General features: G+C 52.8%; 1 protein-coding gene across 4 annotated transcripts in view; it reads right to left on the reverse strand.

The window, feature by feature from the left end:
- Positions 1 to 1,001: 1,001 nt before the first annotated feature.
- Positions 1,002 to 13,971, reverse strand: part of SSH1 (slingshot protein phosphatase 1) — a 33,481-nt gene continuing 20,511 nt past the window's right edge. For all 4 annotated transcript variants that reach the window (XM_014875047.2, XM_088176205.1, XM_088176206.1 and 1 more), the window contains 10 exons: positions 13,433 to 13,501; positions 12,994 to 13,059; positions 11,633 to 11,827; positions 11,242 to 11,335; positions 10,066 to 10,194; positions 9,401 to 9,447; positions 8,041 to 8,187; positions 7,251 to 7,451; positions 5,900 to 6,503; positions 1,002 to 5,468 (listed from right to left, as the gene is read on the reverse strand). In XM_014875047.2, coding sequence (XP_014730533.2) covers positions 4,218 to 5,468; positions 5,900 to 6,503; positions 7,251 to 7,451; positions 8,041 to 8,187; positions 9,401 to 9,447; positions 10,066 to 10,194; positions 11,242 to 11,335; positions 11,633 to 11,827; positions 12,994 to 13,059; positions 13,433 to 13,501 — 2,803 coding nt within the window. In that variant the 3' untranslated portion in view covers positions 1,002 to 4,217. The remainder of the gene's footprint in view (positions 5,469 to 5,899; positions 6,504 to 7,250; positions 7,452 to 8,040; positions 8,188 to 9,400; positions 9,448 to 10,065; positions 10,195 to 11,241; positions 11,336 to 11,632; positions 11,828 to 12,993; positions 13,060 to 13,432; positions 13,502 to 13,971) is intronic.

Genomic DNA, 13,971 nt, shown 5'->3' on the forward strand with positions numbered 1-13,971 from the left:
AGCGAGCAGGGAGCGATGTCTCTGTCCACCCAGCCAAGGGATGTGTGAGTTAAATGAACCAACAGCAAACACTGACCCCAAAACTGTGTTGGCTGAGGGACAGGCTGTGCTCCAGGATCTCCAACAGCAGCGGGAAGCTCTTCCCAATCCAGAGCTCTGGGGCTTCCATCTCTGAAGAGAGTTAATCCCCGGGTGTAACAGCCCCATCCAGCCCCTGCTCCTGCTGTTTTCCCTCCTGTGCCATCGTCTCAGCACATCTGGGAATCTCCAGGGAGGGCTTGTCCCTCCAAGTGCTCTGTGCTGCGGTCCTGGATCAGGGCAGGGACAGATCCCCTTCCAGCTCCTGGTGCCTCAGCTCCTGCAGCAGCACCTGCCCAGGCCGTGCCAGAGCTGCTCCCACACCTGGAGATCCACCCCTCCCCCGGGGATATCCTCAGGTGAAGGAGACCCAAATCTCCAAACCCACCCCTGGCAGCCCAGGACAGTTCCCTCAATCGTTTGCAGATGATTTCCCCAGCCAGGAGCTGCTGTCCACGTCAGTCCCTGTGGGAGCTCCGGGCCTTCCACACCTGGGATGTGGCTTTGCTGAGGAGACCAGCACAGGCCTCTGGGAATTCCACAGCCCACGTTGCTGTGGCAGCATCAAGGCCCTCTCCCAGGTGGGATTTTCCAGGCTTGGCAAGGTGCAGGTGTCACTTCTCCATGTGCCACTGGCTCCACTGCTGGCATCCTTTCCAGAAGGTGAGCAGCTCCTCCTGAGCTCAGTCTGGGGTCTCTGAAGAAACCAGGTGGAGAATGACTGATCCCCATCCTGTTCCCCTGCATCCAGCCTACAGGAGCATCAGAAAACCAAAAACGAGGGAAGCAGAGCCAGGACAGATGGGGAATGATAACACCAGGCAGGCAGTGGGGTCCCTGGGATATGTCCTATTCCCTCCTTTTCTTTCCACCCCTTCAGTGTCTGTTCCTTCCCCACCGCCAAACAAAGCTACAAAACTCACTTGTAAAAGGAAAAAAAAAAGTTTATTTTTTTTCCTCACAAGAAGCACATAAAATATCCAGGACATTTTTACAAACAAAAGTAAAAAAAAAAGTGCATGATGCATCCCTCCCGCGGGCATACAGTACAAAAATCCTGCAGATTTCCATATAAAACTGGGATAAGAAATACCATGGAATAAAGGAACGTTGTTATGGAGTACAGCAATGCACAGGAACAGCTACACATCACTCAACCCCCTCCTCAGGGACTGACTGGGACTGTCCCCACCGCTCCGGGAGTCGGTGACACGGCCGGGACACCACCCGGGAAGGAGCCCCGGGAGAGGTCGGGCACTGCTGCCACACGGAGCGGGACTAAGGAGCCGGTCTGAGCATTTCAGGATTTCTGGCAGGACGGGACAGGGTTTGGGTCTGCCGAGCAAAGCGTGGTCGGTGATGGGATGTGTCCCTGCACACCCCGCCCGCGTTCCGGCAGCGATGCATAGATAAATGGGATAAATGGGATAAATGGGATAAATGGGACAAACGGGGACACCGGGAGCAGCCACCCGCACCGCGGCTGTCACGGAGCCTTGTGGTTCTGCCATGCCCAGAGCAGAGGGAAGCGGTAGCAGGCGAGCAGTGCCGAGCTCGGCGGGGACAGGAGGGCAGGAAAGGAGGAGGGACGGCCTCACTGCCACCGGAAACACCAAAAGCACCAAAAACTCCCCAGAGAACAGCAAACAGCAGAGTCCAACAGCTCAGCAGATACACAGTGTTTGTAAACTATGAGTAAGGCACTCCATCGTAAGGACACGTACGACACGTGGGGAGGACGAGCACATCAACCTTGTCATGCAACAAACCCGACGGGACGGGAGAGGTTTGGCTACAACCCCCCGGGAATGGCACAGCGGAGCTCCCGGAGCAGCTCCCACCAAGCCGTGTCTGTATCCCGACCACGCAGGGAGGGAGCCCCGAGGCCGGAGCGAAGCCTGGGGCTGATGCAGCCAGAGCCAGGCGGGAACAGCAGCAGGGAAGGCGGAGGGGGCCGAGCTGAGCGGGCTGGACGCGGCAGAACTCGGCAGGCACTCGAGAAACAGGAAGGAAATCAGATGTTCGCTCGTGTCGGTTCACAGAATTTTCGAAATGAATTCAAAACCCGTCCCCAGCACCTCTTCCCTCAGGCAGGCAGTGATGGGAAGGGTCGGCAGCACTCAGGGAGCAATAACCTGTGGGTGACCCTGCGGTCCCGAGCAGGGGACACCGAGGTTTCCCAGGAGCTGCTCCGACCCTGCGGCACCCAACAGCCCCAGGGCCTCCTGTTTGCCCCTTCCCAAATCCGAATCTGGGTGTAAAGGAGGATAAAGATGATCCAAACACGAATGGATCCAGCCGTGGGTTTCATCCTGCCCTGAGCACGACCCAGTGCTGCCTCAGCCCAAGCAAGCAGAGGCTCCTACAAAACTTCCCTTCCCTAGCACCTTTTGCTCCACACCAGCTCTCCTGGGTGGAATAAGTCCAAATCAAATTCAGACTCGTTCGGGAGGGACAATTATTCACTGATTGCCTGTTCCTACAATTCCTCACACAAATGAAACATGCAGGATCTTATTCTTAAGGGGAAAAGGGAACTCCAGGCATTTAGGGCAGGAAAATGCTCAGCTCCCTTCCTCTAGACACCGGATTTTCAATCAACACAGTTCAGAGCAGCTGCTGCAGCCTGGCTCTGCCCCACCTCAAAGAGGGGAGCTGCAAGAAAGCCTTTCCATGGAGATTTTAAAATGTGGGAATACTCACTCTCACAGCCAGGATGAGCAAATCAACCTGTTTGACCCCCCAGATCTACAACAAAACATCACCCAAAGGCACAAGGCCTCAGATGGGATCAGGGGCACTGAGGTTTGGAGCACATCCCTTGCTCACTTCCCAAGCTCTTCCCTCTGGACTCAGCAAGGGCTCACATGGAGCAGCTCTTGACCAACTCTTGACCAGGCTCGTTGCCAAAACTATTCACAGCAAATGTGCATTCCTTACAGAATGCTGTGATCCAAGCATCAGCCCTGGCAGGAGGGGTAACACTGGACTGAGAGCACAGACAGCTCCTGGCTGCCCACCTTCACTCCAACATCCCTCTCCTCGGAGCATTTCTGTCCCACTGCTCCCCCCAGCAGGGTTCACGTGGTGCTCACACAGCCCTGTGAGTTCCTGGCCAGGCCCAGCCTGGCTCCAGCTCTGGGGCCACTCAGGCTCCTGACACCCACCATAAACAGCACCCAGGATTCCCCCAGCAGCTCCCCGGGCACAGGGATCGTCCTACAAAACCAACAGCACAACCACAAAAGACTCTGTCACCTACCAGGGCTCCAGGAGAGCCACCCCTCCTCGGCCACCTCGTGTCACCCACAGCTCAGTGACAGAGGGTCCCCAGAGCATCCACAACACCAACACAGCTTCACATCACGAGGTCACAGGCAACCACTGGCCAGGCTCTGTCAGCACTGGGACAACACCAACCACAACGACAGCAAAACACCCCAAGAACACAACACCTGTGACAGCCACACAGCCAGGGTGACATCGGGTCACAGCGTCCCCACAGACACAGCTCAGTGTTCCCTCACCTCCCAGCCACAGCCTGGGGAAGCCTCTGTGTCCACACTCCTTTACAGCTAAGGGAATTCCTTCAAACAACAGCAAGAATTCTGGGAAAAGCCTTTAGGATAAAAGCCCCAAACAACAAACCAGGACAAAAAGCCAGCGAGAACAGAGGTAGTGTGCGTGTCATCATTTTAAGGATTTTCCACAAGTGCCCTGTTTAAATAGAGACTTGTGTTTGTTCTGTAAAAAAAAAAGTAATGAATAATTATTTTGAGTCTTTGAAACAGAATATTTCAGCATTTTAGATATAGATAGATAGAGATACAAATATCTATCCATAACCACACACAAATCCACGTTATTACACTTGGCAAACAGTACTAGGAAGAGCATCCTGCAGGACAACAGGCAAGTCACACACCAAGTCCTCCTCTAAGCCATGCAACACATTTTATTTCCCTTGTGCCCTTCACCGTGACCCATCGTGGTTCTTTCCTCCTCTCTAGGAGCACAGGGAGGGGACGAGGAGGTGGCACCAGATGAGCTGCTGCAAGTCAGATGATAAAACAGCACTGATGCAATGAATAAATGCTACAAACCCCCAAAATCCAGCCCCCTCCTCCCTCTGCAAGGCATCAACTTTTGCCCATCCAAAGCGTGCTCTTCAAGTTCCCAGCCAGAGGCTTCACCCCTGGTTTGGAGGCACCATCTGTGCTCCTCAGTGGGGGCTCACAGAGCACGGAGCACTCGCTGGACACGGCCTCCTTGGAGTCTGTGATGGTGGACACGTCCACCTCACTGGACAGGTCCTCAGAGGACAGGTTAAGACATCCCAGCTTGGCGAGGGAATTGGATCTTTTCAGGGGTGAGGACACGGTGAGGCCGGCCAGGCGCAGCCTGGTCTCGATCTCCTGCGTGCGCTGCTTCACCAGCCCGGGCTTGCCCCGCACGCTGTGGATGCTGTCGCTGCTGGAGCTCCGTGTCAGGTTGGAGCTGCGGGAGGACGAGGGGGTGTAGCAGATGGTCTTCAGGAAGTCCTTGGTGAAGCTGCTCGTGTGCTCCAGGCGGTACCCGGCCGGTGTGGAGGTTTTCTGGGAGATCCCCTCCAGGACGCGCTTCACCCCCAGCTTCTCCACGTCGTTCTCGGCGTCTGCAGGCAGCAGTGGGGCCGGCGCCAGGAGAGGCACAAGGCCGGGATGGGACATCAAGTCCTCGCTTTCTTCCACAATGCTGGAGTCAACTCTGCCCCCCGAGGTGTCCGAGGGGAGGCTCTTGAGGCGCTCCAGCTCTTTGGTGTGCTTCCTGACCAATCCTGCTTTCTGCAGCTGGAGCAGCGACTCCTGGTGCTGCATCAGGTAACTGTTGGCGCTCGGCTTTTCTAAGTCTTTGCTGAACAACAGGTACTTCAGGTCCTTGGTGGGTCTGGGGTCCTTTCTGGCCAGAGACTCTTCCCTCACCACCTCTGCGTGAAGGAGGCTCCTGTCACAGTGGGAGTTTCTCCTGGGCAGCAGAGTTTTTTCGGGGGTTTTTGGCGCATCTTTCCCTCTCTCCAAAAGGCCGCAGTGCTGATCGAGCGACCTGCACGTTCCAACCTCCACAGTCCCGGCTCCTGGCGCCAGAGTGAGAGGAGCCTCGTTCTGTTTAGTTCTGCCTGGCTCCTCGGGGGGTGCCCTGCTGGGCAGGTGTTCCATCAGGTGCGAGTGCAGGTGGGACAGGAGCGGGGGCTGGGTGCAGATGGTGCTGCTGCGCCGCGCGGCGCCGGCGCCGAGCCTCTCGCACTGCTCCCCGAAGGAGTCGGGGGCCAAGCCCGCTGAGGAATACATGCAGTCAGTGCAGGACTGGTAGGAAGGCTTCACCTTGCTGAGGATCCCAAACACGGCATCGTGCTGCAGGAGAGAAAACAGGCACAGATCAACGAGCACGGAACTGACACCAGCACGGCCCACAAGGTGTGGGACAGCCGAAGAGATCTGGAACAAAGCCCATTTCCACCTCAGGCCCTGCAGCAGGAACTAAAGCCACGTGCTTTCCCAGCAGACAGTGTCTCCAAGGAATACCTACCGTGCCAAGCGAGGGTCATGCAAGCAAGCTGCCCACAGCACTTTACAGGGCACTCACTGGGCACTCTCTGGCATCTACATCCACAGCTCGGGCAAGCAAAGCCCTGGTCAGAAGCGCCTCGAAAGGGGAGAAGCTCATCATGGAATGAAAGGCTTTATCCAAGTCAAATGAAACTGGGCTATGAGGATGAGAAGAGCAGTTTCACTTGCAGCAGAGTCAGCCATGCCAATCACCTCCATCTCACCTCCATACGCACCTCAAAATCCTCTGGGCAACTCCTTTTGCTGTTGTTGTTATTCAAGTTCTCCCTATTGAGCCTGCTCTCCTCCTTGTGCATGGACAAACGCCGCTTCCACTTTTCCATGGGATTTTCCTCCCTGACACCGTCCTCCCCTGGCTCCCCAAGGACCATCCTTCCCTTCCTGGGGCTGAAGTCCAGCTTCTTCTTTGCCTCTTTCTCACAGAAGCCACCCAGCTCTGCCAGTGGCTCTGCTCTCTCCGGGGCCCTTCCCGTGTCCAGCAGCCTCCCCTGGGATGGTGCAGAGGGAGGCTGTCCCACCAGGGCATCCCGCTGCAGCTGCTCCATGTGGAAGAAGCCCTCCCTGTCCCCGGGGATTTTGTTCTCCAGCAGGGTGTCTGAGAGGCGGCGGAAGCAGTAATCAAAGCCCACAGAGCCATCAGAGCCAGCACGGTTGTCCAGGTAGGCTGACTGGGAAGGCATGTCCAGGTCAGCCAGGCGATTCTCCAGGTCGATGTCCAAGCTCTCCAGTAAGAAATCTCCTGACCCCGTGGTGCCATCGGTGTTCTGGGGCAGGTTGCTCTCTGCCTGCTGCTTCCACAGTTTATTGTGGCGCTGCTTGCTGGGGAGAGGACAAGGACACAGTGACTGCCCTGCAGGATGCCCAGTGCCAGGAGCTTCCTTCCATCTCCACAGCCCTGAAACCAAGGGCTGGGCCCAGACCTGAGATCCCACTTGGACAAACCACCTTCAGCATTAGATTTTTTTTCCCCCCACCTGCCCCTTCCAGAGCAGTGCCCTGAGTACATCTATGGTGGGAATCAGACCTTGGGAGACCCTTCAGGGCACAGAAGCCCCCTCAGAACACAACACCACAGAGTGTCCCCTCTGCACGTCCCATGGCACAGCTCCTCCTGAACCAGGGGACAGAATTATCTCCTCTATCCTTAGAAGATAAATACTACAGCCCTTGCAGTGACAGAGCCCTGGGGTTGGCACAGAACCACGAAGGCTTTGCCTCTGGAATGGCCTGAGCTCAGTTCTGCCTCATAAAACAAGAACAATGCTGTGCTGAGCAGCACTGGCTGCTGAGAAATCCAAACGTGCTTCCCAAGCACGGAGAAACCCTCACTGAATTACACCAGAGCAGCTCTCCCAGCTAATTTCCATGCAGGGAGCCTGGCACAGGGAAGGTTCAGGAAAAGCACGACTGGCCCAGGATTCTGCCTGTGCCCTTTTAAAGGACCCTTCAGGCTGCACCCTCACACATCTGCGGGCATGACACCGACAGAGCCCTCCCAGAGATCCAGCAACCCTTTGTGACGTTATCCACAACCAGCTCCTCTCCTTCCCTCACCCCCAGCCTTACCTGGCATCCAGAATTCCCTCGTACTCCAGCAGCTGCCGCATGAAGCCGGCGTTGGGCCGCGTGATGCTGCGCTTCTGCTTCACGTAATTGTAGGCCTTCTCCAGGGACCAGCCGAACTCCTTCATGGCGTAGGCGATGACGGTGGATGCAGAGCGGCTCACGCCCATCTTGCAGTGCACCAGGCACTTGGAGTGGTTCTTCCTGCAGCAGGACAAACAGGAAAGGGAATCCCACGTCACTGGTTATGGATCTGCTATGGCTTCACCAGAGGAGGGACGGCGCTCCCTGCTCTGCCCACACCACATCATGGCTCCGGAGGGGAGGAATGCTTGGGATTAGGAGGGTCAGGAGAAGAATCTCTCTCCAGAAAAGCTGTGAGTTAGAGATGGGCAGCCTCATTCACTGCAGAGACACCATGAAGCCTCCTGCCTCCATCCAATCCTTTGGGATCACTGGGAAAAGGCTGAATGTAGAGCCCAGCAGGATTTGATGGGCTCTGCTGAGACAGTTGGGGCAGGTCCAACACAGACATGGCTGGAGCAGCTCCAGAACTTCTCCAGAAGAGGAAACATCCTCATTTCCTTTCGGAAGCAAAACAAAGTAGTAATAAAACTGCTGGGCTAGGAACAGGTTAATGCCAGTCCAGGAAGGGACAGGGCATGAGGCAGCTCTGGGAATTTGCAATGATGATGCCAAGGCCCTGCATTTCGTGTGGCTTCCTGAGGGCCCAGGCTGAGACACAGAGAGCTGGGATGTGCCCTCCCCCAGGGCCGGGTGTCCCAGCACTCACTTGGCCTTGTTGATGAAGTGATAAGCCTCGTTCCAGTGTGCCAGCAGGTCCGTGGTCTCCTCGTCGTACACGCGGATGTTGTGATACGCGAACAGGCCCGGGAAGAAGTTGTCGATTTCCCGGGTGACATTCAGGATGTAATCAATGCTGTGGGCAACGGGAGAGACACCCTGAGCTGCCACGGTCATCAAACAGGCACTGAGGGACACTCTGAGTGCATGGAATCCAACCCAACAGAGCTGTGAGGTTTTACCTACAGCCCTAATCCTAAACCTCCCTACAGCCAGTGACACAGGGCACACAGGAGGCCCTTCTGCCACCTCTCACTGCCAGCACATCCCAAGTGTCCAAATACCCTGGGCACAGGAGGGAGAAGATTATTTTATCCCATTTATTGAGTCTGTGTAACCCAACCAGGAACTCTTTGCTGTGCCACGTAGCTCTGGGGATGCAGAAAGAAGTGAATGATTTGGGAACATAACCCAGGAATCACCATCTCCAGCTGCAGGTTTTAGCTGCAATCCCATCCCTTCTCCTTCTTTCTGACCAAAACCATGAGAGTCACATTCTATCTCTTGATTCCTGCCAAATATCACAGCAGGGATAACAATGCACCTGAGAATGAATGTCCAGATTGATTTATCACCTCCTATCACTGAGAAAAATCAAGGACACAGGATATTTGTCTCTGAATTTGTCCAGCTTTGCCTTTGGACACTGCATATCCCAATGCAAGACATAATCATTAACACCCTGCTTGATTTCCTTGTCCCAACATGTGCAAACATCTGCTCCCAAGGACTCCAAATGAAACATTTTAAGCTGTGCTGAAATTGTGAAGAATTTCAGTTCCTCACATCAAGGTTGGTGCAGGCCTTGAGTTGGAGCAGCAAATATTTATAGGGAATTCTCCCTGATGCAAAAAGTGTGGCAGGGAATGGAGCCAAGCAGCATCGTGGGGATGGCAGAGACACCTGGAGCTGCCTGACCAGGCAGGTGAGGAGGAGTTTGCTCATCCACAGGCAGCTCTGCTCCATCTGAATGGAGATTTTTCCTTAATGCTGCAGCCTTTGCTCCTCTGCAGCCTGCAGGAATCCATACCTGGCACAGCACTGGGAACACTGGGGGATGGAGATCCTGATGGACCTCAGCAATGATAAGTTTTGTAATTTTCACTCTGTGCTGGTGGTAAAAGTGAGGTTGGAGAGATTTCTCCACAGAGCTGCTGGTGAGAAGTTACCTCATGGCTGAGAATGGACCCCAAATCCTCCCTAGAGCCTACAAATGTCCTCTCCAGAGTCCTGGGGGAATTCAGGCACACACACTGGAGGGTTTGGAGCCTGGCAGGAGCAGTACTCACCCCGAGCCCTGCAGCTCCTCCAGGTTGGAAGCGTTCCACTCGGAGCCCTGCAACAGCCACAAACACAAATATGTTTCCAAGGGACCCCAAAAAAGCCATTTTCCCTAAGGTTCTGCAGCCCCCCAACCCCTCATGAGCTGGCTGGAACGTTGGGAGCAGCCTCTGAGACAGGAATAGGGCATTGATGTCCTGTCCTGAGTAGGCAGGGACCTGCTGGAGGAGGGACCAGGGCACAACTCACCCTCAGAGTTAGTTCTAGGCCAGGGTGTGACTGAGCTCATTCACTGCCCCTGGCTACTCTGGATGTTTAAACACAGGGAGAAATAGCTCAGGGAAACGAAGTGAAGACATCTCTGATCCCAGACATGCCACACATGAGAAGTGAGGCAAATCCTGAAAGCTCTGGGGGTGGCTACGCCTTGGATTCCCCCCAAACCTTCACAAGAGAAAGCTTTAAACTGTTCAAAAGCAGCTTTTGCCCTGAAACACGAGCACTTCCTCTGACTCTCTCCAGAACAACAACAAAAAGACCCAACAGGCACAAACTGTTCATCTCTGGGAAGTCTTTGTTCCAGAGGCAGAGCCTGGTTTTGCCTGGAGTACCATCTAGTGGCAAAGGATTGGACACAGCACAGCAGAGCTCTCCTGGAGCTCCTGACACTCACCAGGTACAAATGATCAAAAATCAGGGATGGTTTGTCCATCTGACCCAGGATCAGCAGCATTTCATTGTCAATAAATTCCTTGAATTCCTTCAAGTTGCAGTTCATGTGTTTCTCCAGCTCGTTTCGGATCTGCAGAGCAAACACAAAGCATGGCACTGGAATTTTAGTGTCCAACAGAAACATTTGTGAGCACTTCCCTGCAGAACACTTTTCACTTTTTCATTAAAAACAGCAACAGGGACTCAGCCTTCCTGGGAGAGCAGGAATTTCAGTATGTGGCATCTCTCCAATGATCCCAGAATGGTTTATGTGGGAAGGAACCTTAAAGCTCATTTCATTCCACACCTTCCACTGTCCCAGGTTGTTCCAAGCCTCGTCCAGCTTGGCCTCAGACACTTCCAGGGATTCCAGCTTCTCTGGGAATTCCATCCCAGCCCCTCACCAGGAAGCCCCTCACCCAATATCCCATCTATCCCTGCCCTCTGGCAGTTAAAACCACTGTGCCTTGCCCTGGCATCCTGGTATTCTAAATCCCCAAGCTAAGAAGCTGTAAATAAAACTTCAGATACAACATCTGAGGGGAAAAAAAAAATATTTTGGGATACATGCTCCTTAAAAATAATAATTTGAGAGATAAAAAGCAAGAGCTTGTCTGCAGCAGGAGTGAGGAACACATCCACAGACAGACACGTTCTCAGCTTCCTCTTACCACTTGCATGTTAATAACCTCCCTCAAAAACCAAACACCCACCCCAAAAAGAACCATCCCCACTCTGGTCACGTCTGCACTGTGGGTGGATGGATCACACCAGCCTGGGGGATGGATCCAAACGAGCTCTAGCCTTGATTTGTGATTTTCCATCCATAAAGTCACCAGCAAAATGCTATCTGCAAGGTCCTCTGACATTTGCCCAGGGAAAAAAAAAATGAAATAAAACCTTAAAATTTAACTTGAAAGTCACCTAGTTGTTACTGAGGTCCTGAAAGACAGTTCTGATGCTGGGATTATCCCGATTTCTCAGGAGGGAGGTACAGCAAAGCCAGAGCAGAGCCTTTCCAGAACGGCTGAAATGCACATTCCAAAGCCAGGGACACCCAGGCATACGGTGCCTGCTCACCACTCTCTAGAGAAGCAGTCTGGCAGGAAGAGTAGGAGTGAGAATTTTTTATATTTACCTCCTTGGAAGTCACATTTTCCAGGTCTTTGCTGGTCATGATGCTCCGGAGCTTGGCTTTAATGAGGCGCTCGGTTCGCTCCCTTTCTGTTGGCCTGGGAAGGAACAGGAAGAGGAGAGGATGATTCCAGGCTGGCAGCACATGCACAGTACTGAGGAGTGAGGGGAAAGGCTTGTGTTAAAGGGAATTTTTATGAGAATAATGGAGGAGAAAAAAAAACAAAAGCAGCTTGCTGTTGCTCATATACTATATCACAAACTGAAGTTTCGAGTCTGACTATTTCACACAAATTCTCTTTTGTTGCTTTTGAAACCCCAGAAATGAACCAGGCCAGGAAGAACAGGGAGAAGGGGAGATTTCCTTCACAAGCCAAATAAAATGTTGCACTGACTTGTCAACAAAGAGGGCTGGGGAGTCAGGGCGGGTGGACTCCAGGTCCTGCATCGCGTTCCACTCATTGATGCAGCTCTGGTCCGAGCTGATGCAGCTCTCGTAGTAGGTGGCCCACACCAAGGCCACCCCCCCTGGGAAGTAGTTGTACCTCCTGGCAACTTCACAGGCTTTGTGGAGGATCTGTAAAGCAGACCTGCAGGATGGAAGAAGAGATTTGGGCAGCTGTGAGCAGAAAAAGCAGGAGCTGAGAGAATTTCACAGAGGAAAAGTGATTTTCAGCATTAGTTGTTGCAGTTTGCTCTTTGAAAGCAGGAAATTTATGGTGTCAGAACTCAAAGAGGCACAAACTGCACCTTGGGGGCTTCTCACAGCAGGGCTGAGGCAGGGGCTGAGATCTTCTCCTAATTATCAGGGAAGAAGGAGGCACAAGTTGCTCTGAGATCTAATCATTAACCAACTTGTACAGCCAAAGGAAGATAAAGAACAGGGACAATTTTCCAACCACCTCCAGCAAGGAGCCTGATGCATATTTACCAGCATTCCTGGCCCCTGACAGGCTCCAGGGACAAGGCCCAGATTGGGTCATTTGTTTTTGCAAATCCTAACATTACTTTTTCCTTCCTTCCCTCCTCAAATTTTCCTTTCTTTAAGGCTCTACTCTGAAGTTGTTGCACTGAACACATCAACCACATCCAAGGCTGGCAACAAGAGGGGCCAAGTTCAAAACTGACAGGGACAGGAGTTTCATTTGTTTCTGTACCAAACCACCCCTAGCACAACATCCTTCTCCACATCTGTATCTCTTCCCTAGGAGATGCTGCAGGGACAGGGATCTCTCCAGGCTCCAAGGGGCAGAGGGAGATGCAGTTCCATGTGGAGCAGCCTCTTCAGGGAGGAATTTGCTGGCTCAAGGGTTTGGAATGCCTGCACAGGGGAGGGGTGGCAGGAGCTGGAAGGTGAATGGGCACCTGGGGCTGCAGGAACCCCAGGAATGGGGCAGGACACAGGGAATGCCACAGGCTGGCAATGGGCCCTGAACCTCCTCTGTCAGCCACTGAGAGAAACATGCAGAGAGAGGAAATTCTTGGTTTGCAGCTCCAGGAATTCAAGCTCATCTTTCATATTTCTTCATTTCCCTGGTGCCACCTCCCCCATGCTGAAGGACACTGAGCTGCTCTGAACTGAAGCAGCAGATCTGGTTTGGGACCAGGATTCCCACAGCCCCTCTGCTGACACAGAGAAGTAGAGCTCTGCTGCAGCTCACCAAACACCCATCGTGGAGAAGGCTAAAATGCAGCTGATCTTTTTGAAAATGTACTGATAGAAAGAAAGAGTCTCTGAGCCCAGCCTCTCACGTACCACATGGCTTGCACTGACACAGGTTTGAAGATGTGCATCCTCCCTGCAGTGCTCACGCTGAAGCCACTGATGGAGAGAGAGAAAATCGAGTCAAAACCTGCTTTTCTCTGCACCTCAACCTGCTCTTTACAAACTGTTACTGCACTGGGGCACTCATAGGCCAGAAGAATCAGGATGAGAATTTCTCTCTGATTTTCCAACCTCCCAAGTAAGAATGGCAAGAGGCTGCCAGGAATGGGAGCTCCAGTCCTCAGTGGGGTTTCAGAGCATTCCCTGGAATCACGGGAGCAAGACAAGAACTCACTGTTTGAATAAGAGGACTCTGCAGCCATGAATCCAAAATGGGCACTTCATTTGCAAGGTGATGGAGAATCTCTCCCAGAGCAGCCCCCAGGTTGGGAAGAACATTCACATTTATCCTTTTAATGTGGTTTCTTACCCATCCCCATCCAGATGGATTTTAGTATCACTCCACAGGCGAAGAACCATTCCTATAGTGCAGCTTTTACTGGAAGAGAGATGGAGAGACAGGAAGTTAAATATAGGCCACGATGTGGTCATGCCAATAGCCTAAATTATTAATACTCTTTAATTTTTAAAATCCTCAAGCCTTGCTCTAGTAATCCCTTGTAATATTTTAGGCCATCAAGTAAAACTGGAAGCCGGAGTCTGAAGGTCTGAAAAGGTGATAACTCATGGTGATTGCTCCATGGGATCACTCTGACAGGTAGAACAGATGAAAATGGATTTTAGGGGTTTATCTGACCCAAAAGAACACTTTCAGTTCAGACAGGCAATCTGGCAAGAAAACCCTGCTATAATGAAGGCCAGGAACTTCCAGCCATAAATAATTAAGCTACTGAGATATTCAGGTTTTAAAGGAAATTGGGATGCAGACAGCAACAGAAATCCATCCTTCCTCTTGCCTCACATCAATAATCACCAGGAGCCAATTAATGAAAGTTTTTTTTTCAGAGT

Source organism: Sturnus vulgaris, chromosome 19 (assembly GCF_052056855.1).
Source record: "Sturnus vulgaris isolate bStuVul1 chromosome 19, bStuVul1.hap1, whole genome shotgun sequence".
Taxonomy (NCBI): Eukaryota; Metazoa; Chordata; class Aves; order Passeriformes; family Sturnidae; genus Sturnus; species Sturnus vulgaris.